Genomic DNA, 26,078 nt, shown 5'->3' with positions numbered 1-26,078 from the left:
CAAAAATAAAGCCATACAAAAACATAAGGAATAATTTGTTTAAAGCATTCTTAAACTTTCTTACCTAGTGATGGACTAAAGGAAAAGGGGCTGGCTGAGGAGCTCCACTTATTGCCAAGCTTTAAAGACTAGACCTCAGTGGTGAAAGGAAATGGGGGTTGGTGGGGCGGGACACTGTATATGCAAAGTACTCATGTGTCCTCTACCCAGGGTTCCCCCACCCTTAGGGAGCCACCTAGGAAGAGTGGGTGGCTATTCTGGGAATGCAGAACTCCTGACAGGGGTCAAGGTATATGTTAAAACCTGCCTTCATGGTGATGGGGAGGCGTGCTGGGACCTCAGGACATGATCTCAGATGGGCTTCTACACAGATCACTGAATCAGAGCTATGTGAGATGCCTCTTTGAAAACAGGGAAGCAGAACATTGTAAGGAAGAAAAGAGGGTGGAGACCAGAAGGAGGGGAAGTGGACAGAATGCTGAGTGGTGGAGGACACGAGAAGACCAACTGTGCTGCCTAGTTCTACATCAACCGGACACAGGCTAGAGTCATCAGAGCCCCAACCGAGAACATGCCTCCATAGACTGGGCTGTGGGCAAGCCTGTAGGGCATCTTCTTTCTTAGTAACTGAAGTGGGAGGGCGCAGTTCACTGTGGGTGGGCACATCCCTGGGCTGGTGGTTCCTGGGTTTTATAAAAAAGCAGCTGAGCAAGTCAGGGGGAGCAAGGCAGAAAGCACTCCTCCATGGCCTCTGCAATAGCTGCGGCCTCCAGATTCCAAGCCTGTTTGAGTTCCTCTCCTTCACTGAAGGACTATAATGCAGAAGTGTAAGCAAGATAAACCCTTTCCTCCCCAGCTTGCCTTTGGTCACAGTGTTCATTATATGGATAGTAACCCTAACTAGGACACAAACCTTTCCCACTAAGGGTCTAAAACTGCTTAATGAAAGCTGTGCCCTTGGGGGTCACTTACACTCCTCCCACCCCCAGACTGGAGTTCATGAATTTCAGGCTTGCCTCCATCTCCCTATGTAGCTGAGGATGACTTTGAACTACATTGTGCCAGGCCTGGTTTATTCAGTGTTGGGGGTGGAATCCAGGATTTGTGCAGAATAGGAATCATTCTGCCCACTGAGCTAGAGCCTCATCTCTGGAGTCCTATACGTTCAGGTTTCCTTCCCATCTACAGTTTCACCAAGCCTCTGAGCTAGGTGCCCATGCAGTATTGAGTAGCCATCTCCTCTGATGCTCCTCTCTCTCAATAGAGACTCCCAAAGCCATGAAGACTCTAGTTTAACTCCTAGCTCAGTAGATTGTGGTACCGCTCCCCTGGGCAGCAAGAGGTTTCTCCTCTGTGAAATAGAGTAGATAACGTGATACAGCAGTCACACAGATTGTTTTAGTATTGTTGCAAGCACATTCAGTACCTAATACTCAGTAAAACCAATTGTATTAACAGTTACCATGAGCATTGAAAATATTTTTTTTTTCTTTTATGACATTTCTATACCGAGAACCCTTGAAAAGTTAACATAAAAAGGGGCTGGCACACAGTGACTCTTCAGAGAACTAGAAAGAAACACAAGTCTGTGTTTGTGTGTGCTTGTAAGTGTATGTGTACATTGTGTGTGTGTGTGTGTGTGTGTGTGTGTGTGTGTGTGTGTGCGCGCGCGCGCGCATGTGTATCTCAGCTCTTCATATTGGAGCCTTGCTGTTACTTGAGGGGGGGATTCAGGCCAGCTGCCCCAGGATGGTGGACTGGGGTACCAGGGCAGGGCCTAGAACTCTGTTGACAGTGTTGTCCTTGTGCTGGCCCCCCGATAAAGGCAGCATTATCAAAGGTCTCTCCCGTGGCAGCCTCCTTGGGCTCCGGCTACGAGAAGCATTCATCGGCAACAATGGGGTGCACACTTGCTCTGGGTAATTGCCTTCCACTTCAGCTGGATTTATGTGTTCTTTTGTTGGCTTCCAGGGGCCAGGATTAATAAGGGCTTTTGTGCGTCTGCTGTGAAGAAGGGAAGGAAGGAAGAAGATGCCGAGGTCTAGGCTAGGGTGTGATGAGCTGCAGAATAACACACGTTGGGAAGGAATGCTGGTTTTACTTCTAACCCACAGATGAAATGACTGTGGTGTGGGTTTGAACAGAGAGCAGTCGCATTAGTAAATGAAGGAAATGAAAGATTCATTTTCAAACTATGGCCAAAGCTTACCAAGGATTTTAATTCTCAAAGTTCCCAGCATCTCATTCATTTTTACCTATGACTGGTTTTATTTGTTTGTTTGTTTGTTTATCTGTTTGTTGGTTTTTCAAGACAGGATTTCACTGTGTAGCCCTGGCTATCACAGATCTCTGTAGACCAGGCTGGCCTTGAACTCACAGAGATCCGCCTGGCTCTGTCTCCTGAGTGCTGGGATTAAAGGCATGCGCCATCACTGTCCAGCAGCTGTTTTTAAGTGTGTGTGTGTGTGTGTGTGTGTGTGTGTGTGTGTGTGAGAGAGAGAGAGAGAGAGAGAGAGAGAGAGAGAGAGAGAGAGAGAGAGAGCAGTGTGTGTGTTCGTGCTTGCTTTCATGTGGAGGACAGAGGACAACTTTGTTTGTTACTCTCGGGAATGGTGTCTAGCTCCTTTGGGACAGGGTCTCTCATTGGCCTGGAGCTCATCGTTAGGCCAGACTGGACAGTGAGCCCCAGGGACCCTCCTGTCTGCACCCCTCCTCAGCACTGGGATTACAAATGCACACTACTACAAACTGCATGGTCACCTGGGTTCTGGGGTGTGAATTCAGGACCTCATGCTTGTGACACATCTCCCTGGCTCCCATCATGCTTTTTTTAATCACTTATAACTTTGAAGCACATGTAGAAGTCAGAAGACCATCCCATACTCTGGGTATTGCAGCCCACTTAACTAATCCTATATGTAAATTAACCCACTGATTAGCGTATACTCCCTTGAACTACATGCTGAAGATCAGCATCCAATTAAAATAAAAAATCAAACAATGTCACTTACTCGACCTCCCCAATAAATGATTCATCAGAAAATGCAAATGTATTGCTAACTTCAAGAAAAACTATGCATAAATGACAAAATCCCTAACACTACAGCAACTTATTGATTATATAACTTACCGCTCCTTGGTACATTTCAATCTCCTTTTCTCCAAAATATGGCATCTGCTTGAAAGGGTTGACGGAGATTAATACAGACCCGATGTATGTCTGAATTTCAACCTAGTTAAGGGCCATTGTTCACCTCCATAGAAACAAGTTTTTCAGTCAGTAAAGAGATGTTCCAGAGCATGTAATAAGCTGGTGGATGGAAGGAAAGCCAGTGTGGACAGTTTATGAATACCATAAAGGTAAAAGCAGTTATTCAATTAGCTCAGGTCTTATTTCTCCCTAGGAACAGTAATGAGGTTCATTATCAAGGTTGCTGCAAAAAGAATCATTTATTCTACATAAAATAAAGCACATTCTTTTCAGACTAGTAGACATAGAGCTAGGAACCAACACACACACACACACACACACACACACACACACACACACACACACACACGGAATAGAACTGTGTCAGTTAGCATCCCTCTCCTGCATGAGATGTATTGTTTCCCTTGGAATGTCCTCTGAGGTGGGGGACCCACACATTTGTTTCCCCGTTTAACAAACAGGGCAACCATGAAGCTAAGGGGGAAAGAGAGGTGTCAACATTACCAAGGATTCTCAGTCTCAAAGCTCTCAGCATCTCACGTATGTTCACCCCTTTACATGCTAAGAAAATAACAACCCCACATAGGTAAGGTTTAGAGGAGAAAGGAAGGCTTCTCTGAGAGGAAGTATGCATTGGATATAAAGTTTGTTTGTTTTAATAACTGAAAACATTTTTAAATGATTTTATGCAGGCTGGGATGGGTCTACTGCATTTGTGTGGGGGCCGGAGGAACTTCCTGGAGTTGGCCTTCCCCTCCCACCTTGTCGAGGCCGGTTCTCTTTTGTGGTTCCTGTGGTGCTGGTGTTTCATAGCTGCATCCAGCTTTTTATGTAGGTTCCGGGAATCAAACTCAGGTCTTCAGACTTTGCAAACACTTTTACCAACTGAGCCATCTCTTCAGCCCCCTCTCCTTAAAGTCTTACTTTGTATATGTGTGTTTGAAGTGGTTTTTAATTAAGAAAAAAAAAGTGTGTGTGCGTGTGCGCACGCGCATCTGGAAGATGTGTGGTATATATGTGTACATGTTCATGTTTGTGTGATGGTGTCTGTACCTGTGACCTGTGCATGTGAGGAAGCCAGAGAAGGAGGTTGGGTGTCTTTCTCTATCACTCTCTACCTATTCCCTTGAGTTAGGGTCTCTCACTGAACCTGGATCTAGGCTGGCTACCAGGGAGCCCCAGTGGTCCTTCTGTCTCTGCCAGACTCAGGGCTGATGGGTGTTACAGGTATGCAGAGCCATATCGGCTTTCTCACAGATGCTAGGGAAATTGAACTCAGGTCCTCCAGCTTGCATAACAAGCACTCTTGTCCACTCGGCCATCTTCCCAGCCCAGTTTTATATATTTTAATGCATTCATGTAAGGGGATGCTGTTAGATATTGCCCCCCCCCATCTCTTTACTCATTCAACAATCAACTACTTGGTGTTGGTTGCTTACAACACTCCAGGCACTTTAAGGTGCTGGGATCCAGAAGTGAATAAAGAAAACAAATTAAACATCTTGTCCCCACTGAGGGAAGAAAGTCGTGGAAAAAAAACTCAGCCTCTCCCCGCCCCATTGGATTTTTGTTGTTTTTCTTGTTTCTGAGGCAGTGTCTCTTGCTGTCTCTTAGCCTGGTCTCTATCTTTTGGGTTCATGTGATTTCCCTGCTTCAGCCTCCCAACTACTGGTGTGCACAGCTGTGCCCCACTCAAAATTGTTCAACGAATCGTTGAATTAGAAATATCTTCATTTTAACAAATAAATCATTGAAACTACAGGTTGGCTCCCCAAGCTCTGTTCTACTCTCCCCTGGGGCATTATACTGGTAAGTTGTCATGTTGAACTCAGAAGCTAGCTCTGGGTCCCCTACTCTGACTTTAGCCACAAGCATGTTCATGTCCAGTGTCCTCAAAGACCCCCTCATCCAAGAGTGGGTTGGTACCCATACATGTGTGACAGCCCAAGAGTAAACTCATTATGCCATTGAGTGTAGCTAGCTGATAAGCTATTTCCAGTAGAGATCACTATTGATACAAAAGTATCCACCACGGGGAAGAGAACAGACAGTTCAGCCATGGAGAGGAAGCTCAACTGGGAACTATAGCAAGTTACCTCAACTTCCCCAATCAGTTTCTGATGGATGTTGTATGCTCCTGATTTGATGATGCCATCTCTGTCTGCTGCTATTTTTTCCTTTACTTGGAGGCGTCACCTAGGGGACACTTCACTCTGCCTGGGAGTCTCTCGATCAAGAATGCCAGCTGACTGCTTTAATGAGGCTTCCCCAGTGGATTTCTACTGATGTTCTGAGTTCCTGATTTGCTGACATCTATCTATCCATTTATCCATCCATCCATCCATCCATCCATCCATCCATCCATCCACCCCCTCACTACTTTACTTGCTACATACTTAATAAGTTCACTCACTCAAAACTGAAAACACAGCTATTGTAGATCATTTTCCAGACTGTACAGAACATATCTCTAAGCTGTGGTTAATGGATGATGGGGATAAACCAAGACCTACTTAAGAACTTCGCCATGGAAAAAATGAAATAATCAATGGACAGCAATCAGCACCTGGATGCCATTCCCTCAACTCACATTCTTAGATGTATGTGTCATGACACATTGATATCTCTGAGATCATAATGCAGGTGACAACTTTGGCCCTAGATGATATGTGGAATTATGTATAGAAAATATAAATGGGTGTGGATATGTCATAAAACGTAAACACACATAGACACACAAAATGACTCACTTTTTTACATCACTTGATACTGATTAGAAAGACCTTCCAAGTTGAAAAATGAAGAATTAATAGTAGAGAAAGGTGTTTTTTTTTTTTTAATTATTTGTTAATTGTTTAAGAGATGAAAGAATGCCCATGACACTGTTGCCAAGACTTCATACTTGGTGACAAAACTGAATGACACAGACACATTATGGGGTACATAAACAACAATCCCATGATGCCAGTTAGGCAAGCTTTCACCTCTGAGTGACCCACCAACCCTGAGCCCCACTGCTCTTGTGAACCTGTATTGCTATAAGAAAAGACACAGGCCAGGAGGTGGCAGATTTACTTCCCAATCCGGACGGGCTGGCTCCAGAGTCCACACTCTTGATGAAAAGGAAACAAGGTTAGGAATACAGCTTGGCTGGGGGAGTACTTGCCTGGCAGCATTAAAGGCCAGGTTCTGTCCCCAGCACCCACATAAACCATCAGGGTACATGCCTGAGACTTCAGCACTCAGGAGGTAGAAGAAGTTCAAGGTTATCCTCAGCTACATAGGGAGGTAAAGGTCAGCCTCAGCCAGAGACTCTGTTGGATGAGTGGGGGTTCAGTGGGTGACATTCTTTGTGTAACTAGCAAGTACCTTCATTGCTATTGCTTGTTGAGTTCTCAGATTTAGTGAATAAAAATACAGTCTACCTCATCAAATTTGGGTGTCGAGTAAACAGTGAAGACGTCTAAGTTATAAGTATGCCTAGAGCAATATTGGAGCACACTTGTGCTAAAAGGTCACTTTTTTAGCTGAGATGGGAATTTAAGTGGGCTCTGCCTGTTTTGTTTATGTATTACCCTTAAGTCTAAATTAGCAGTGCAAGCCGGGCGGTGGTGGCGCATGCCTTTGATCCCAGCGCTCGGGAGGCAGAGGCAGGCGGATCTCTGTGAGTTTGAGGCCAGCCTGGTCTACAGAGTGAGCTCCAAGACAGCTAGAGCTACACAGAGAAACGCTGTCTTGAAAAAAAAAAAAATAAAGAAAAAAGGAACCACGGCTATGTTCAGTAAATTAGCAGTGCAAGGATTCATGTGGGAGGATTGGAATGCTCTGCAGTCTCTCCTCACTTAGAACTAGGAGGCTTTGTCTACTCCAAAATCCACCTCAGGAGGGCCTGGAGAAATGGCCCAGCAGTTAAAAGCCCTGGCTGCTTTTCCCGAGTACCGGGGTTCAATTCCAAGCACCCACACTGTGGCTCATAACTGTCTATAACTTCAATTCTCTGGGACTCAAGCCCTCCTCAGGCATCAGGCAAACAAGTGGGCCACATACATGCAGGCAAAACACCTGCACACATACATTAAAATATAAGTAAAATAGAATCTATCTTAGTAGGATTTTTTTTTTATTTGTAAGACTTGGGTAGGGATCTAATAATCAAAACTGAAGGGCTAGGTTTTGTCTCTTATCTGTATTCTCTTGCTCAGTGGCTGTAACCATTCTTAGCGTAGGACCAACTTGAAGGCTGTAAGATGCCTACTCTGAGCAGACAAAGCAGGTAAGACATGATCCTGCCACAGAGAACAGTGCCCCTTCCCTTCACAGTAAAGGAAATACTGTGAGCGTCACTTCCTCCTGGACAAATGGTCCCTGCCACAGGAGAGCAAGGGGATGGGAGCCAAAGGCTCTCTCCCCCTTTACCCTCTCCCCACCCCCATAAGCCCTCAGCTACCTAATAAATAGAACTCAGGTGAGTGTGGGCTGAAAATGGAGCCATGGCTGTTTTAGCGTGCTTTATGAACAACCTCTCTTCGACTGTACTAGTGACTCAGGTGAGAAGGAGGGGACTCTATAGCCTCTCCCCTAAATGGCCCAGCAGAGTCCTCCAGAGCGTCAGCGTCTGATAAGACTGATGAGAAACAAAGTTTGGTTTGAAAAGGTCCATGTGTCCTGAGTACCTACAGCAGAACCGGCAGGAAATAACGTGTCCCAAGGACACAAAGTCAGTTACTCCCGCTTACAGTTTGACTTCATTGTATAGCTAAACAATTTTACCTTTACTATCTGGCTGCATCTTTAGAGACCTGAGCCAATTAATACCCAGAGAGCTCTGGGCCCTGGTAGGGGTAGGGCTCCAGAAAAGTCCCTCAGCACTCCCTCCCACACCTAATACATAATTCAGGCGTGCCTCCGGGGACACAGTCAGGGCCATTATCTCTACACACATAATCTTCCCCAGCGAAGGTGTAGCTTAAAGTTAATTTTCAAACTGCAGGCAGATACACAGCTCTGATAGCAAACAGAAGCCGGGACGGGCACCTCATCCGACATAAAGGGAGAGGCGGGAGGAACCAGACAGAGCCTCCACTGGTTGGTTCCCAGATGTTGCTCCATGCTTCTCTGAATGCTCACTCACCTGCAGCACAAGGGACAAGGGACATGAAAAGGAACAACACATTGAATTTTTCATGAGGCTCAATTCAGGGCTGGCAAGATGACTCAGCCGGTCAGGACACTCGCCACCACACCTAATGACCTGAGTTTCACCCCGGAAACCCCAAGGTGCCCGGACAGAATCAGCTCCTGAAGGTTGTCATCTCACTTCTGAACCTCTGTGTTCCTCCCCCAGTAACAATGATGAATTAAACAAATAAAGTTCAATTCATCTGCTATAAAGGACAAGTCTTTGGATTTAGACTGTATCCTTTTGACATATGTGGTGTAAGATAGTCTTTTTTGTGATGTAGAGGTAATGTGTACTTCTGTCTACTTGTCTTATTCTTAAACTTCAAAAATCATTTCTTTCTTTCTTTTCTCTTTTCTTTTTTTGTTTTTTGAGACAGGGTTTCTCTATGTAGCTTTGCGCCTTTCCTGGAACTCACTCTGTAGTCCAGGCTGGCCTCGAACTCACAGAGATCCGCCTGCCTCTGCCTCCCAAGTGCTGGGATCAAAGGTGTGTGCCACCGCTGCCCGGCTCTTTTTTTTTTTTAAGGTTTGTTTTGACTTATGTGTATGTGAGCTTATATGAGTATATAGGGTACCCAGAAGAGAGTATTAGATTCCCTGGAGCTAGAATTATATATAGTCAGTTGTGAGTGAGCCCCCTAATGAGGGTGCTGGAAAGAGCACTCGGGTACTCTGGAAGAGCAGCAAGCACTCTTAACTACTGAGCCATCATCTCTCTAGTTGGTTTTTACTGTTTTTTCAAGACAGGGTTTCTCTGTGTAGTTTTGGTGCCTGTCCTGGATCTCGCTCTGTAGACCAGGCTGGCCTCGAACCCACAGAGATCTGCCTGACTCTGACTCCCGAGTGCTGGGATTAAAGGCGTGTGCCACCAGGGCCCAGCCTATCTAGTATATTTTTATGACAGATTTTCCTGTATCCCTAGCTGACCTAAAAGTTACAATGTAGCAGACAGAGGATGACCTTGAAGGTCTGATCTTCCTGCCTCCATCTCTTAGGAGTACAGTGCTTGGTTTATGTGATGGTGAGGATTGAACCCAGTGCTTCATCAAGCACTGGGAACGCACTCTCCTGGCTGAGCTACATGCCTGGTCCTCCATATTTGTTCTGAAGATTAGGCAAAGCTAAAAGCATTGTACTACTGAACGTGATGACAGCCTACAGTGATAAGGCAACTTCACTGCATATATTACTGGAAAGTGAAGGAAGCAGAGGCCACTGGCCAAAGTCCTATATTTGGAGAAGGTCTGAGCCAGAACTCAAACCTTTGGTTCCAGTCACAAGACCAATGTCTCACCCAGCATGCTGTCCCCTCTGTGTGAACTGGCTGCCGGGAGCCAAGCATCACTCAGAATGACTAAGAACACACTGCAGTCATTGGGCTGGCAGGACAGCCTGAACTCCTCATTGAAGGATTAAAAATGCCAAGCACATTTGAGTGTGGCCTTTGAGGAAAAAAGTTTAAAGGCCGTTGGAACAGACAAGTGTGAAGTCTTTCGCACAGGAATTCTTCTCAGCCAAGCGGCTGGAACGGATGGACAGTGGGGTGCGCCTGTAGTTCTTTTCTTTCTAAACTCCAGAACTTTCTTCCCTCACACATTTTAGAAAGTAATTGTGAGCAGTGTGGCAGCCATCTCTAAGAATGAATGGTAAACTCAGCCTTCCTTTTGGGGAGGGGACAAAAAACTCAAAATGCAGGGCTTTATCGGCCAGACAATGTCAGCGTGTTCTAAGTGGATTTTGTTTCCTAATGGAGAACAAAGCAACTACACTTGGCCTGCATGCATTAGCCACTGATTGCCCTTTGTGCTGACCTACCATACAGAACAGTGCTGGTATTATGGGGCAGGAGAGGTAAAGGCATGGTTCTATGTATTATCATCTCGTTTGCCATAACAAGCACAGAAGAAACCAAGACAGAAGTCAGCTTTCATGTACAGGGATGATAGGCTATGGGTTACCTCTGAAGACTGAGCGGTAAAGGAGACTGTGATCACTAACCAGAGGGAAGGATGGGAAGGCAGATGCAGCTGCCTGACATACACATTGCCATCAGCATTGCCAGGCCTCCTCAGAGCTGAAAGTGACTCCCTCCCATCTGCCGAAAGAAAGCGCATCGATGCCGAGTGGGTAGAGATGTCTAAATCATAAAGTCATTAGTGGTCAAGTAGCTCATTTCCTTGGGAGAACATGCCATTAGTCAGTTATTGACTCAAAGGCACTCACTACCCCCCACCCCCTGCCCTGTTGAGTCATTAAAAAATTCTGCTGTCTGATTTTAAAGTCTTGAGAGTCAATGGATATTCAGTGAACACTTAATACAGTACATCCCATGCCAAGAAGTGTGTGTGTGGGGGGGGGGAGGGTTCAAAACTACACGAGAAGGGCTGATGCAATTTGTTAAACAGCAAGAAAGCGCATGTGTGTGATGTGTGTGTACCGTGTATATGCATGAGGGGTGCCCGGAACTCGCCCTGGGTGGCAGGATTTCAGGTGGGTTAGTGTCTTCCCCTTTGCTGGGCTGCATGTCTCGAGTCACGTCAAGTGATCATACACTGCTTGAAAGGGCTTTCACAATTTGTTCTGTCTAGAAGTCATGCGCTGTTGTCTGCAAGAATCTTCTGGGCTCTTTTTTTTTTTTTTTTTTGGAAACTGAGGATCGAACCCAGGGCCTTGTGCTTGCTAGGCAAGTGCTCTACCACTGAGCTAAATCCCCAACCCCCGCTTCTGGGCTCTTGTTAGTAAACATCCCATCGAGGAGCAAGGCTGTCTCTGGATTGAGGTTGGACTGACTTTGGGCAACTGCTGCCATCATTATTTTTGTCTTCTCTTATTCAGTTTATCAAAACCACATTTCTACTGGGTAGGGAGATGGCTCAGTGGGTGCTAATGACAGACAAGAGGACCTGAGTTCAAATCCCCAGGACACACATAAAAGTCAGGCATAGCTGCACATGCCTGTAACCCTAGCACTGGGGAGGTAGACAAGTTCATGTTAGGAGCTCTCTGGCTAACATGTGTCTCTCTCAGTCGGGAACCCCAATAGACTGCCTCAATGGGGTTTCCCTAGTCAGTTTTGGCTGGATGCTGTTAACTCGGTTTGATGGTGTTACCTTTGCTCTCTCGGTCAGGCTAGTCCAGTTGTTTCTGCAGGGTGTTGTGGTGTCTGGTCTAATGGTATGCTATTATGTACCCCATATCTCTCTATCTGCCACGTGCTATTCATTCTTCTACTTTTGCTTGCTACGTGCTTAATAAACTCACTCATTGAAAAACCAAAACCAGCCAGGAGGTAGTGGCGCACCCCTTTAATCCCAGCACTTGGGAGGCAGAGGCAGGTGGATCTCTGTGAGTTTGAGGCCAGCCTGGTCTATAAAGCATGCTCCAGGACAGCCAGGGCTGTTACACAGAGAAGCACTGCCCTGAAAAACAAAAACAAACAAACAAACCAAAAGCAGAGCTATTGTGTAGATAGTTCTCTGGACTATGCAGAACAAATATGTACGTCAAAACTGATCAGCGATTTTAAATGGTTATACCACATATCCAAGGATAGGAAGTGACAGACATATTAGTTAGCATTATTTAATTATCCTATAATGTCCACATGCATCAAAACATCACATCTCACCCCAAAAATATTTATAGGAGCTAGAGAGATGGCTCAGTGGTTAAGAGTTTGTACTGCTCTTTCAGAGGACCAGTGTCCTGAACCTCTTATGATCTCCTTGGACACTGCGCGCGCATGCGCGCGCACACACACACACACACACACACACACACACAAACACACACACACACACACACACACAGTTACATAATTTTAAAAAAAGTCTTGCTTGGGCATGGTGGTGCATACCTTTGATCCCAGCACTTGAGAGGCAGGAGCAGGCAGATCTCTATGAAATCAAAGCAAGCCTGGTCTACATAGCAAATTCCAGGCCAGCAAGGGATAATAATGAGACCCACAAAACCCTTTTAAAACATGCAAACAACTTGTTGTTGTCCCTTAAAAACTTAAATAATACTATTATAATGGTCAATAAATCCAAATATATATTTAGCCTTAAAAGAAGGGCTTTAGGAATTTAACTACACAAATATTTAGAGAAAATTCCTTTTTTGAAGAAATAGGAAACGGCACAGTACTGTTTGTAATGGTTCAAGGGTCTTGAAGTAGTGGGCATCACCACATGAGTATCTAGTGAGTTAAACACTTAAAAAACCCAGGGATGGGCGGGCTGCCAAGGCAGCCTGCGAAAGTACGCTGTCTAGGTTTTGGTGAGTCTAATAGTCAAGTAAGCATTGTAAATAATAAAAAGAAGCCCTGGTGAGAAAACCTCCCCAGGCATTCTGGGTAAAATCCAAGATGCACATTACATCATAAAGCACCCATGTTTCCTAGACGCTGTACCATCAGGAGTCACCCCAGCATCAGCATTAAGCTGTACAGGCTTTTGCATGGCTTTGACTAGCCCAGGTAACAATTTCACTAATGAACAGTTGATCCAAAGAACACCCCTGACTGCTGGGGGAACACCCTCCACCACCCCAGTTCTCTGCCACCATGAAGTCAACACACATTTCCACCAGGTTTGTGTTCTGCATTTTTAAAGCCCTGTTATAAAATGGCATCTGGCAAGCTAACAGGGAAACATGCCAGGCATTTTTAATAGCTGATCATCCCTTCCCATGTTTCCTTCAGTAAATAGGAAGGTTCAGAAACACTGGGGAGGTGGCTTTTCTATTCATGAGGTGATCTTTTTAAACCTTCACAGTCTGGACTGAAGAGTCTCTACTATGTCATCAGGATGACACAGAACCCTGCAGACCAGGACAGGACAGGCAGAGGTCTGAGACACTTAGAACGCAAGCCGCTGTAGCTCAAAGGGACATTACTACAGAGCTGCACTTTGACCCTGTGAAATTCCAGGAAAACACTTTAGTCTCATCTTTGCCCTTGGAAGCACAGCCCCTCATTTTGAAAGTGAAAATACTTTCAGAGCCAATACTGAAAGCCAGCTCAGACTTTCAGGAGGTGTGACTCATGGACAGAGACCCACATTACTGTGCGACTGTCCTATCCCAGGGGTGTGTAAAGGAGAGGAAAAAGGATACAAAGATGTAGTCGTCCATGTATCTCTTCTTCAGGTTCTCTACAATGGAGCTCTCTGTGATCTTGGAGAGTAGCACCATGTCGTCCACGCCACTGTGCTTGACGTTGTGACTCTGCCAGTGGTACCGGTAGGCACCTTTGCTGCCCTGGAGACAAAAGCACAAAGTGGGTTAGGGTAGTTAATATTCTCCTGGAGTTTTCTAATACACACACACACACACACACACACACACACACACACACACACACACTCCAATATATATATATATTTTTTCCCAAATAAAGCACAGCAAGGATTTTGAGTTCCAGCCTTGCCACCTATAGAGAAGTGGGGAAAAGTCACCTGGTCCAATGCACTATGGATACAGTGCATTTTGTTTATTTGATAAATAATAATAATAATAAAAATACACAAAATGTATGAGGGGTAGGGCATAGGACTCTTTACCCTGTGGCAAGCTGAAGTGGTGACCTTTGAAGTAGATCTCAAAACATTTGAATTTTCCAGGGAAATTAGAAGAAGAAAGGCGCTTGTTCTCATGTATACTCCTCGAGTGAAAATACCACAAACAAACAGAAAAAGAAAAGGGAAGAAACTGGAGTGCATGTGTAAACCTGACAAGAGACAAGATTCTGGAGTATTGTCGTCTGCTGCCAACACTTCGGGCGGCTTCACAGAGACGCCATGTACTATGCTAGCATGATGGACCAAGAGAGACTGAACCCTGCCCACACTGTGACAGCTCCTGACTTGGGGGAATGTCAACAGAAACTTATGGACAAAGAGTGTCAACGAAAAACTTACGGACCAAGGTATGTAGAAAGGGCAGCTGCTCAGACATCAAAACCAGCATGGGAAAACAAAAGTGGAGGCTTGGCTTTGTTTTGTCTGAGGAGGACACAGATGCAAAGTTAAGTCCAAGAGGTTCAGTAGGAAAAGCAATCATCAAAATCAAGCCAAGAGGAAGCCACCACCAGGAAAAGCATACCACACACCAGGGGTTCAGGCTGTGGAAAGAGGTTCTAGAAAGGTTTACCACCCATGCTGTGTAGAGGAGAGAAACTGTCCATATGATACATTTGGTTTTCCCAGAACCACACATAGCATCAATTCTGCAAAATTACCTCAGCTGACACCCTTCCTCCTTCCTCTGTGGCAAGCGGAAAGGCTTTGCCCACAGCTTGACTCACAGGGCTCCCATCGTACGGCCCAAGGCCAAGCAGACACAGCCCAGGGTACTCCTCCTCTGGCTCTCTGGCCAGCCCCCCACATACACATGCAAACAGAAGGCTAAAAAAAGTTATTTTCCCTTTGAAAAATGTAAACACAATTGAGGGTAACAGAAAGCCATCAACAAGTGGCGATTTAATGTCTACAAAGAAGAAGGGAGGGGGAGACTGGAGCCACAGTGTGCACGCTCACACAGACCCTCAAGGTAACCTGTGTCTGTGGACAGCCACCAGTTTCCCTGGACCCTCCCCATCTCACAGTCCTGCCTGTGTCTCAGAGACTGACTCCTCCTCCTGGTGTCAATCATTCTCCAGGACAATAGGGCTCCCTGCTGAGTCTCCTGGGTGTCTGTCCCAGAAATTGATATTAAGAGTTGTCACCCTGACCTCAAATTTACTATGTAGCTGAGGACGACCTTGAATTTCCGACCCTCCCACCTCTACCTCCTGAGTTCTGGGATTATAGGCTTGAACCACCATTCCTGGTGTTTGCAGTGCTGGGGATGGAACCCAGGGTCTCCGGCATGCTAGGCAAACACTCTACCAACCAAGCTACAGGCCCCTCACGTCTCCTTTTCCTTACTTTCTAGACTTCTCTCTAGAACATGAACCAAGAATATGGCCGAGAGGTTGCCACAAGTGTACCCAGCTTTTGTTTGGTTTGGTTTTTACTTTACAGTGGCGCTAATGTGACACACATTCAGAAAAAAAAAAAAAAAAAAAGATTCTTCTAACTTTGATCTTTTCCCAGACCTGTCAGTAATATGCAAAGAGCCACACCTCTAAGCAGCCCGCCATCAGAAGGGAGAACAATCCACCTCATCTCTCCTTCCCCCATGGTCCAGCAGAGCAACACTATGTGGCTAAGCCAAGCTGTAGTCAAAGCATTTAAATGCATGAGATTGTTTTCAACTTACAATGGTCAGGATATCATGCCATTGTAAGTCATGGAGACTGTCCCTGGAGGGCTCCTTCACTTGCAGTGACCAGTCTGTGCATCATTCCTAACAATCTCACCAGAGAGGGGCTGGCACTGCCACGCTACCTCTGGTGAGTCAGTGGCAGAGGTAACAAGGGAAGCCAGCTCTTTACAGATCTGCCCAAACATGGCTTCTTCCCACTGCCTTCCCAGAGGCCCAGGGGGCATTTACATCTGTCTATCAAAACTAAAATGACAACAGGATACCAGACTGTATCGAGGGGGAATTCCTCATTAAAAAGACACATCATCAGGACTGAGAGATGGCCCCACAGTTAGGAGCACTTGCTGCTCTTGCAAAGGACCTGGGTTCAATTCCCAGCATCCACAGGGTAGCTCACAATCATGTGTAACTCCGGTTCCAGGGGATCTGGCACCCTCTTCCAGTCTCCATAGGCATAGGTACACACTTTGTGCACATACATACATGCAGACAGAAGATTCATACACATAAAATAAAATATTTAAATCTTTTTAGAAGAAGGCACTGTCTTTGCTAATAACCACTTCCTCTCAGGGTCAAAGACGGAAACACTGAGTTTTCAGTCAGACAACTTTTCTGTATTTAATTGGTCATGAATCTGTATGTGTGTGTGTGAGTGTGTGTAAGTGTGTGTGTGTGTGTGTGTGTGTGTGTGTGTGTGTATTCCCATGATTGTGCACATAAAAATAATTACCCCCCTTTCTCTTCCCCTACCTCCCAGGCAACAGTGGCTACATGTATGAACTCCATATTCACACCCCCTCAACATGGTGAATTATCTTGTAAAATCTTCTCCGCTTCTCACCTTCTTTTTCCTTTCTGTCCCAACCCACCACGAAAAGACAACTACTGGGTACACAAAACGAGACAGAAAAAGTGTTTCCAGGAGAGGAAATTATCACAAGAAAGATTAGAATACAATGACACAGATGTGTGAAGAAACCACAAAGGAACCTGTTACTTTGTATGCTAACCTAAAAATATTTAATTTATAAAAATGAAAATTTAATTTAAAATGGTTTTTAAAAAAAAATCAGATGAGATCAAGGTAGAGAGAACAGAAGGGAGAAGGGGAGGAGAAGCACCTTGGGGGGAGGGGAGGCTGCCCCTACCAGACTGGGGGAGGAGATCCGAAGCCAGCAGGCAGACCCACACAGGGAAATACACAGAGATGATGTCGTGCTCAGGGAAGCGAGGACCTCGGGGCTCTCAGCCAACCTCCCGCTAGTTTAAAGGTGCATCAGGTATTGTATAGGAGGCAGCTGACTTTAATGATAAAAGCCTTGCTGGCCACGGTGGGACATAGTTACCAATTATGACCCTCGAAGGAGAGGCAGGTGGCTGACAGTTGCCCTAAGACATCAACTAGTGTCTCAGAAGTGTGAGGATGTGCCGCGTTCTGGGGAGGTCACCCAGACCATATATGTTCACGGTTCCCCTTTATTCATCCTGCCTACTCCTGGTTGGGCGGCGGCAGCCAGGCACGCTTGGATGGGACGCAGGGACAACACTTCCCCATGGTGTCACCCTTCCTAGCCTCTAAGAGCTTCCTCTCTATTGCCTTCTGAGAATCTCCTTTTGTCCCCTTCTCCTTAAAAACAGTAGGTTTTTAAATAAAAAGGGTACAGAGTAAGGAAGGCAGAGGGAGAGGGATGGAGGTGGTAACGACAACGGTAATATCAAAACAGAAGATTTGCTTGTAGCCCTGAAATTATCAGCAGTTATGAGGATTTTCCCATCAGACAGGCCTCAAGCAGAGACTTTCTTGGACCCATGTTAGTTTCTAATGACCATTTGGGAAAAAACAGTTAATTCATCCAAAGGTTCTGAAAAGTAGGGCATGTCTATACCCACATAATAGCCTAGTTTAGGAGGATGGACACACCCAGACACAGGGTCTCTCACCAGGAGGAAGGAAGGGCCACAGGGCAGGAGCCTTAGGAGTTGATGATTCTGACTGGCTTTAAAAGGTGGAGCCTTCCTTGCTCTCTCTCTCTCTCTCTCTCTCTCTGTCTCTCTCTCTCTGTCTCTCTCTGTCTCTGTCTCTCTCTCTCTCTCTCTGTGTCTCTCTCTCTGTCTCTCTCTTGTCTCTCTGTCTGTTTCTGTCTGTCTCTGTCTGTCTCTCTGTCTCTCTGTCTCTCTGTCTCTCTGTCTCTCTGTCTCTCTCTCTCTCTCTCTCTCTCTCTCTCTCTCTGTGTGTGTGTGTATCAGGGTGGGGACTAGGAGAGCAAGGGTGAGTCAGCAGGCACACACAGGCAGCATTATCCTCTCTGGTGTCTCACACACCCTGGGGTGGCCCTTGCCTCACGCCTCTGCAAACTCTGGTTTACCCACTTCATCCAGGAGAGGAGGAGTCCTTCACAGGCAATGCCCTTCAGAAACCAAGAAAACAGAGGCTGTTAAACATATCCAGAGACACCACAGGCCCAGTGTTGGGAAGGATGGGAGACTAAAAATACACTTAGAACTCCTAAACAATATTTTTAGGGAGCAAGCTAAAAATAGGTATTAGAATTTGAGAAACTAGTCAACTAAATAAAGACAAAATTTATATTCTTTTTGATCTGGTAGTCTTATTTTGAGGTATTTACTTTAAGCTGGAAATGGGGGCATATGCCTTTAATCCCAGCACTCAGGAGGCAGAGACAGGTGGATCTCTGAGTTTGAGCCCAGCCTGGCCTGCAGAGTGAGATCCAGGAAAGCCAGGGCTACATAGAGAAAACAAATAAAAAGATACATCTGTGAATCTCCCACAGAAGTGCTGGAATTGCAGATGCTCTGGCATTTTAAGTGGGGTCTGAAGGATCTGAACACAGGCTGTCAGCCTTAAGCAGTATTGGCTGTGTGGTCTGTGGAGCATTTTAGATTTGGGATTTTCAAATTATGGATACTCAATCTATAGCAAAATTTAAGCATAGCATCCTAGGGCGGCATTAGCTAACTGACCAGGCTCTTGGCCTGAGTGGATTCTGATGGCTTATAATTTTGGAAGGTGCTTGGAGGAAGTTATCCAGAAAAGATAATGTCTCTTGTTTGGTCCTTAGCTTGTCCTTGCATAGGACAGGACAGCTCATCCAGCTCCCAGAACCTCTGAGTCTTGGGCACCCCTCAGATGCATCTCAAAAATCATAAAATAGTAACAAATTCCTAGAGACACATTCAGGTTCATGTTCGCTTAGACTTGAAGGGTCTTCTGAAGCTAACATTTGAGGTGGGAATGTGTGCTGCCCCCCACAGTGGAATGTCTATATGCAATTACTAAGACTTCTGGTACTTAGCTCACATCATACCCCAACCGCTCCTAAAACCTCAACCAATTTAAACTACCTTAACAGTTTCCAATGCCCAAGTTCCACCCATCTTCTGCCGAGAATTTTCCCATAAACTATTCATTTTAATTTTGTTTAATCTAAACAATCACTTCCATTTTTTTTTAAATGGGGTTAGAGAGATGGCTCAGTAGTTAGGAGCATTTGCTGCTCTTGCAGAGAACCTGAGTTCGGTTCCTACCACTCACACAGCATCTCATAACCATCTGTTATGATCTAGTTCCAGGGAATCTGATGCCCTCTTCTGGCCACCAGTTATGCATGCAAAGCGCTTATATACATGCAGTCAAAACATGCATACACACAAAATAAATATAAAACAAAATTTGAAAGCATTATTTTGGTGGTTCTTTTAATGCCTCATTATGTGGAAATAGCTAAGAAAACATTGAGAAATAAATGACTGAGCAGACAAAGGTTTAAAAACATACTTGGAGGCTGGGGAGGTAGCTCACTGGTTAAAGCATCTGCCACAAGTGTATGAGGAGCTGAGTCTGGCTTCCTAGAGCCCATGTAAAAGTTGGGTACATAGCCGGGTGGTGGTGGCGGCGCTCGCCTGTAATCCCAACACTCAGGAGGCAGAGGCAGGCGGATCTTTGTGAGTTCAAGGCCAGCCTGGTCTACAGAGTGAGATCCAGGAAAGGTGCAAAGCTACACAGAGAAACCCTGTCTCGAAAAAACAAAAACAAAACAAAACAAAAAAGTTGGGTAGAGTAGCACATGGCAGCAATTCCCCAGCATTCCTACGGAGAAAAAGGAGGCAGAGACAAGAGAACTTCCAGAAGCTGGTGCGCCAGCTAGGCTGATGTGTGCAGAGACAATGTCAACAGAGACTGCCTCACACAAGGAGAAAGGCGAGACAGACACCTGAAGTTGTCTTTTGATCTACACCCCACATACACCTACAGTGGCATGTGCGCCGCATTCCACTCCCCCCCACCCCACACACACTGTGGCCTGTGCACCCACACGCACCCACACACCGTCCCCCATTTCGCATCCATTTTGCTTGCTGCAGTGTCCACACAGGGAGACTTGCTGCAGTCCTCTATCAGGTCAGTCCCCACCAGTTTCTGACAGCTGTGGGGAGTGTCGGTAGCTTAACTCTATGTCCCAGAAGGCTTTTCCAGCAGACCCCCTTCCATTGGTAAGTGGTAGTGAAATAAATCTGTGAAATCAGACTATTCTGTTCATCTCTCAATTCCCTGCACTTCCCATCAGGGGTCCCAAGACCCCTTCTCTAGCCCCCTCACCTCGGAGAAGCCTCCTAGCCAGCCACACCCACACCGGGATGCCTTGCTAAGGCTCCAGGGCAGGGGTTGGACTTGAGGCTGAGGAGACATCCTCTCTTAGAGAACTGCTTCTTCCTTTTTCCCTGAAAGGGTTCCCTTCAAGAACTGCCAGCTTGGTCCTGATGCATTTCCTCTCTCAATCTCCAGAAAAAGAGAGATGACTTCTGCCCTCTGGGCCTCATCAAAAGTCTCCCTCTCTGCCCTTTATCTAGAACAGGTTTAAACACTCCACATGTCCTGGATGCCCAGGGCCACAGGTTCCTATAATCCAGCTCAGGAAGCCTAGGCTCCCTGAAGCCCCCCAGGGTGTAAGCATCTATGCTAAAAGTCTGTGCTGGAAGCTCCCTTAGGGGTGGACAGGAAATTGACAACAGTCTATCCTTTCAAGCCTAGTCTAGAGCCTGGAAGCTGTCCCTAGAGGGACAGCTAGCCTTGTACCTAGTGTGCAAATCCTAGCAAGGCTTCCCTGTCTTGCCTCCATCCCCCACCCCCACTCTAACTGTGATTTCCACTTGCTCTGTGACTCCAGGCGTGGATGCCCCCCCCCCGCCCACCCCATCCCTATCTCCTTCCCCGTGTGTGTGAGATGGGATCACTGAGCCACACTGTCCCCTGTTTGGATGCAATATTTCCCAGCAAGCTCCTCCCTACTCTGCCTCCTACACCTACTGCTGGTAAACTCCTGTCCCATCAGCCCAGACTGCCCTCTCTGGGAACCCCACCCCACCTTCTGCAACCAGAACTAGGCCTCATTCATCATCCCTCCAAGACCTAATACAATGATCAACGTATTTGTGGGTGCCTCACACATACGTGTTGAAAGAATGATACAGAATATAATAATGATTATTATAGAATAACCAAATATCATTCATTTGAATACCTAATATATAACTTGTTTAATCCTAGCAATCTCACCAGGCAGGAAACTGGCACACAGAAAGGTTAAATTGCTCAGCACCACACACACTTACACATCCTATGCTTCAAACCCCAGCCTTCGGCTCTCAGGGGGTCATACTTAAACACTGCCTCTCATAACAAAGTGGGTGGCATTGCAACTGTGATCATTCTAAAGCCCACTGCCTCCACTACAAACAGTCCTTTCATCTGTATAATCACGCCATGAAATATTTCTCCTTGAAGAAAAGTATATAGAAGTATAGAGAGCATTGGTGGGTAGCCCCAAAGCTTGGGACTCGGAACACCCTGGTTCAACATGGCCTCCGACAAGACCAAACTATGTAGCATAGAGTCAGTCCTCAGAGGGTATTTGTCCCCTGTGGTACCCATAGCACACAGGCCAGTGTCTGACACATGGTGCTTGGTGTCAGCCAGTCCAAGCTGAGTGAATGCATGATACACCAATAAAACTGTGCGTGTTCGCTCACCTGTAACCCCAGTACTCGGGAGGCTGAGGCAGGGAGTTTGCAAGTCTGAGGCCAGCCTGGGCTACACTGTGAGATCTGTCTCTTTGGCTCATCTCATGGTATCTTAGCTAGATAATTACCACACTGTGGCAGCTACTGGCAGGTTGAACAGGGATGCTCCTCCCACCACACAAACCAAGCATGGTGGTGAGTGGAACTTGCATGGTAAGTACCATATTGGTACATCCCTGTACTTGGGAGATGAAGGCAGGGGGATTGGAAGTTCAAAGTCACACACATCCCCCTCACCTTTTCTTTTCTATATTGACCACAAAAAATATATTCTACTTATGCAAAGCAGGAGTAGAGTTGTATTAACCAAATACTCCTATCTTACTTTTTAAAATACTGCTTCTGTATATTATTTTATTTTTCTGAAAAATTAACGGTGTGGATGTCTACCAATGAGGATTCAACTTAGGAAAGAGCTTTTTGAAGTGTAGTGGGATTATCTATTTGCCTCTGTTTTGAGTATATGTACGGGGGGGGGGGGGGGGGGCGGCGCGTGTTCACATGCATGTGTGTGTGGAAGCTGATGTCAGGTGGCTTCCTTGACTACTCTCCACCTCATTCTTTGAGGCAGGGTTGCTCACTTAACCTGGAGCTTGCAGAATGGTTAGACTAGCTGACCAGCAAGCCAGTCAGGGACCCTCCTGTCTTTGCCTCCCCAGTGCTGGGATTACAAGGTATGCAGTGTACTGACTTTCTGTAGATACTGGGGATCTGTACTCAGGTTCTCATGTCCTCACAGCAAGCATTTTACTAATGGAGCAATCTCCTTAATCCCGCCTGTGGGTTTTAAAAGCTAACATGGAACACTAAAAGAACACAAACCATGAGGTGCCCGGAGCCCAATTAGTACATCTACAACACATCCAAGGCTCACAAAATATCTCGGCAAAGAGGCTGGAATATCAGTGAAAGCCAGCAGATCAGGATGCCTGCTGGGATACAGTGCTTCTTAGACATGACCGGGAAAATGCATGAAATCTCAGCAATAAGGTTCCCTAAATGAGACCTGCTTCATGACCACGCCAGCCAACATGCCTATGAGGACAGGAGAGATTTTACAAGGCCCTGGCTCTAGATAGAGGGCTCCTGGCAATCAAGACTGCTGGGAGAGGGAGAATCAGTTTTCTCCAAGGACAAAGCCCCCTAATGGGTTATCAATTCCAGTGGTCAGCCCTAAACACATTCCATACAAGCAATACTATTATAGATGAGTGTGTGTGTGTGTGTGTGTGTGTGTGTGTGTGTGTGTGTGTGTATGTGTGTGTGAGTGTGTGTGTGTGTGTGTGTGTGTGTGTGTGTGTATGTGTGTGTGTCAACAGTAATTAAAGAAGAAAAGGTTTTGAATGTGAGAGGGACTGGGTAGGGCATGAGGGGAGTTGGGTTAAGAGGAGAGAAGGGTAGAAATGGTGTAAATACAATACTCATGTATTCAATTCTAAAAAAGAAGAAAAGGAAAAAGGTTTTAAATAGCGACGTGTTGATCTATCCTGGGCCACTTGGGGGCGCTGTGACAGGATGTGCTAACTGAGCCATACACAGCCTCTGGGAGTGAAGGAAGCCTTCCTGGTGGTACACCCAGCTGAAGGACAAAGCTCCTGTGCACCCCTGACTCCCTCGTGTGAAACCAAAGCCAGGGGTGAGCAATCCCTGTTTCTGACAGGAACATGGAGGACTTCTCAGGCGGCCTACCTGTACCCCAGTAAACACATTCCTTTAGAGAAACAGAACCATAACGTACTCATTCTCAGAGCCCTTTGGGGACTAGGGGAAAGTGTTTTCCAGATCCTGAGCCACAGAGGTGCCGGCTGATCTGGCAGCAGAAATGAAGGAAGCCACCAGGGTAGCCAGGAAGTCAACGGTTGGGATTAGTGTCATCAGGGGCCAAGGCGAACCCTTTTCTCTCCCTCCATTACCTGATAAGGAGGTTCAGGACTTCCCTGCCTCTTCTACTCACAGCTCACACTCTGGACTTGAGGAATGGAATAAAACCAGGCTTGGGGCTCAAAGAATTTTGAAGAGGTATTGGAGGATGGGGGGTAAGATATGTCAAGAATGAGCTTGATGATGGGCTAAAAAGCCCCGGTGTAGACCAGAAGGCAGATGGCTATCTTCTGGTGCCCTGTTAAGGACTATCTCACAGGAGCCACTCCCAGGTTGCAAGTCCGGTCTGCAAGAAGCAGTGTGTGTACAGGGGCCTGAGGGTGGAGAGGGTTACTGGGTCTGTGGAGCAACAAGGGGAGACCCATCCCTCCTTGAAGAATTCCTGAGAGGCTCTTGCTATGTACACACCCCCCAATTCAGTGTCCAGAACACTAACCACTACAGGGCAGAGCTGCAGACTCTCTCCCAGTTCAGTAAGCAAGTTCTGGTAGTGGCTTTACAAGGACACTGATTTAAAAAAACAAAAAATAAGAAACAAGAACGTTGATTTGGATGATCTGGCCTGGTGAGCTAATCTTGAATTCTGAGTGAGCTAATCTTGAATCTGTGCTACAGTGTGATTCTGTGGCGGCCACACACAGGTGCCAAGGTTTAAGTGTAGGCAAATACACACGTTTTTAAATTCCAAACTGCAAAGATAGGTGTGAATTCTTAGGTAGAGGAGAGAGAACACCCTCTCTGATGAGGAAGGGTTCTGACTGCACAGAGGCCTGAGCAACCCTACAGGGAAACACTCTAAAGAAAGAATGTTTCAATAGCTGGAGTAAAAAACAGCCCTGGGCAGGTTATGCAATCTCTTTCTGTCTCCACATCACAGGCTCCATGCCTGGTCTCTGCTGTGCTGCGGATTGAACCCAAGGCTTCAGGCATGCTAAGCATGCTCTCTCCGAACCCAGTTATACCACCAGCCTGGGGCAGAACATTGTATGCAGGCAGGCACATAGGCAGGTGTATATGTGATATATGTGTGCTCAACAAGGCCAGAGGTCAACCTCTCACATCATTCCTTCCAAGCTATTTGTCTTGTTTTTTGAGGCAGGGGACTCTCACGGAAGCCAGGGCCTCATTATTAGGCTACACTGCCTGGCAAGCAAGCCCCAGGGATCCTCTTGTCCCGCCTCCTTGGTGTTGAGATCATAGCTGTGTCCCACATACCTGGCTTTTTATGTGGGTGCTAAGGATCAAGCTCAGGCCCTCATTCATACTTGTTTGGCAATTAATTCACCAACTGAGCCATTTCCCAAGGCTCCAGAATATTTACATATTCATATTCAAAACCTTACTTGCCCCCACCCCCAGAAAAGGTTTCTCAGTGTAGCCCTGGCTGTCCTGGAACTCACTCTGTAGACCAGGCTGGCCTCAAAACAGAGATCTGCCTGCCTATGTCTCCTGAGTGCTGGGATTAAAGGTGTGCGACAAGGCCTCCACCACCACCACCACCACCACCACCACCACCACCTGGCCAAAAACCTATAATTTTGACTCCACTTAAAAAGTGCCTTCTCCATTAGCTGACCAATCTAATGCTCTTTTCTCAGATAAGGGATCTGAAGCTGCAGAGATGACCTGTGGCTCCACAGAACCATTCCGGGAGGGAGCAGGGCTTGGGTTTTCCAACCCCCAACCCAGTCCTGGGTAGTTCTCTGTTCTCATCTTTCCTAACAAACCTGTGGTATAGGTGGCTCTTAATTTTTAAAATTTTGATTTTAGAATCATCCCAAAGGTCCTGAAGAAAAGTAGATACTACTTTGGATGTTTACCACAACCAACACAGTCTATGCATTTAAATATTTTTAGCCTCTCCAAAGAAACATTAGTATTTATTTGTGTGCATATGTATGTATGTGTGCGGAGGTCAAAGGGCAACTGTGGGAATCCATTCTCTGTTTCCACCACGTGGGTCCTGGGACTCGAACTCAGATCCTCAGGCTTGGCAGTATAGTGTCCTCACCTACTGAGCCATCTATCTCAATAGCTCACTATTTGTGACTCTTGACCCCCTGACAGTCAGACTGGGTGATAACCTTAGTGTCCATCCACATAGTAAAGATTGGAGGAGCTTAATTTCTTCCTAGTCTTTTTTTTTTTTTTGAGGCAAGCTCTCACTAGTAGCTCTGAATGGGGATGGTCTGAAACTCTCTACATAGACCAGACTGCCCTTAAACTCAGAGATCTACCTGGCTCTGCCTCCTGGGTGCTGGGATCAATGGCAGGGGCCAGCACAACCAGGCTCTTCCTAGTTCGTTTGCTTTTTAATAGAATATCACACGGGTAAACAGCACATCTTGATCATATCCATTCCAGCTCCTCCCTCCTACATTCTTCCTAGTTTCTTAACGTGAAGATAGACAGTACATCCTAATACATCCTCTCAGTG

The 26,078-nt window shown here is 46.2% G+C and overlaps 1 protein-coding gene across 1 annotated transcript in view; it reads right to left on the bottom strand.

The window, feature by feature from the left end:
- The window catches only part of Myo1e (myosin IE), a 207,364-nt gene that overhangs the window by 112,357 nt on the left and 68,929 nt on the right, over positions 1–26,078 (bottom strand). Inside the window, exons 2-3 of the mRNA XM_036193544.1 lie at positions 13,508–13,651; positions 3,131–3,220 (exon numbers count right to left, since the gene is read on the bottom strand). Coding sequence (XP_036049437.1) covers positions 3,131–3,220; positions 13,508–13,651 — 234 coding nt within the window. The remainder of the gene's footprint in view (positions 1–3,130; positions 3,221–13,507; positions 13,652–26,078) is intronic.

The sequence above is a fragment of the Onychomys torridus genome, chromosome 7, assembly GCF_903995425.1.
Source record: "Onychomys torridus chromosome 7, mOncTor1.1, whole genome shotgun sequence".
Classification (NCBI taxonomy): Eukaryota; Metazoa; Chordata; class Mammalia; order Rodentia; family Cricetidae; genus Onychomys; species Onychomys torridus.
This window is presented reverse-complemented; position numbering and strand designations above follow the sequence as displayed.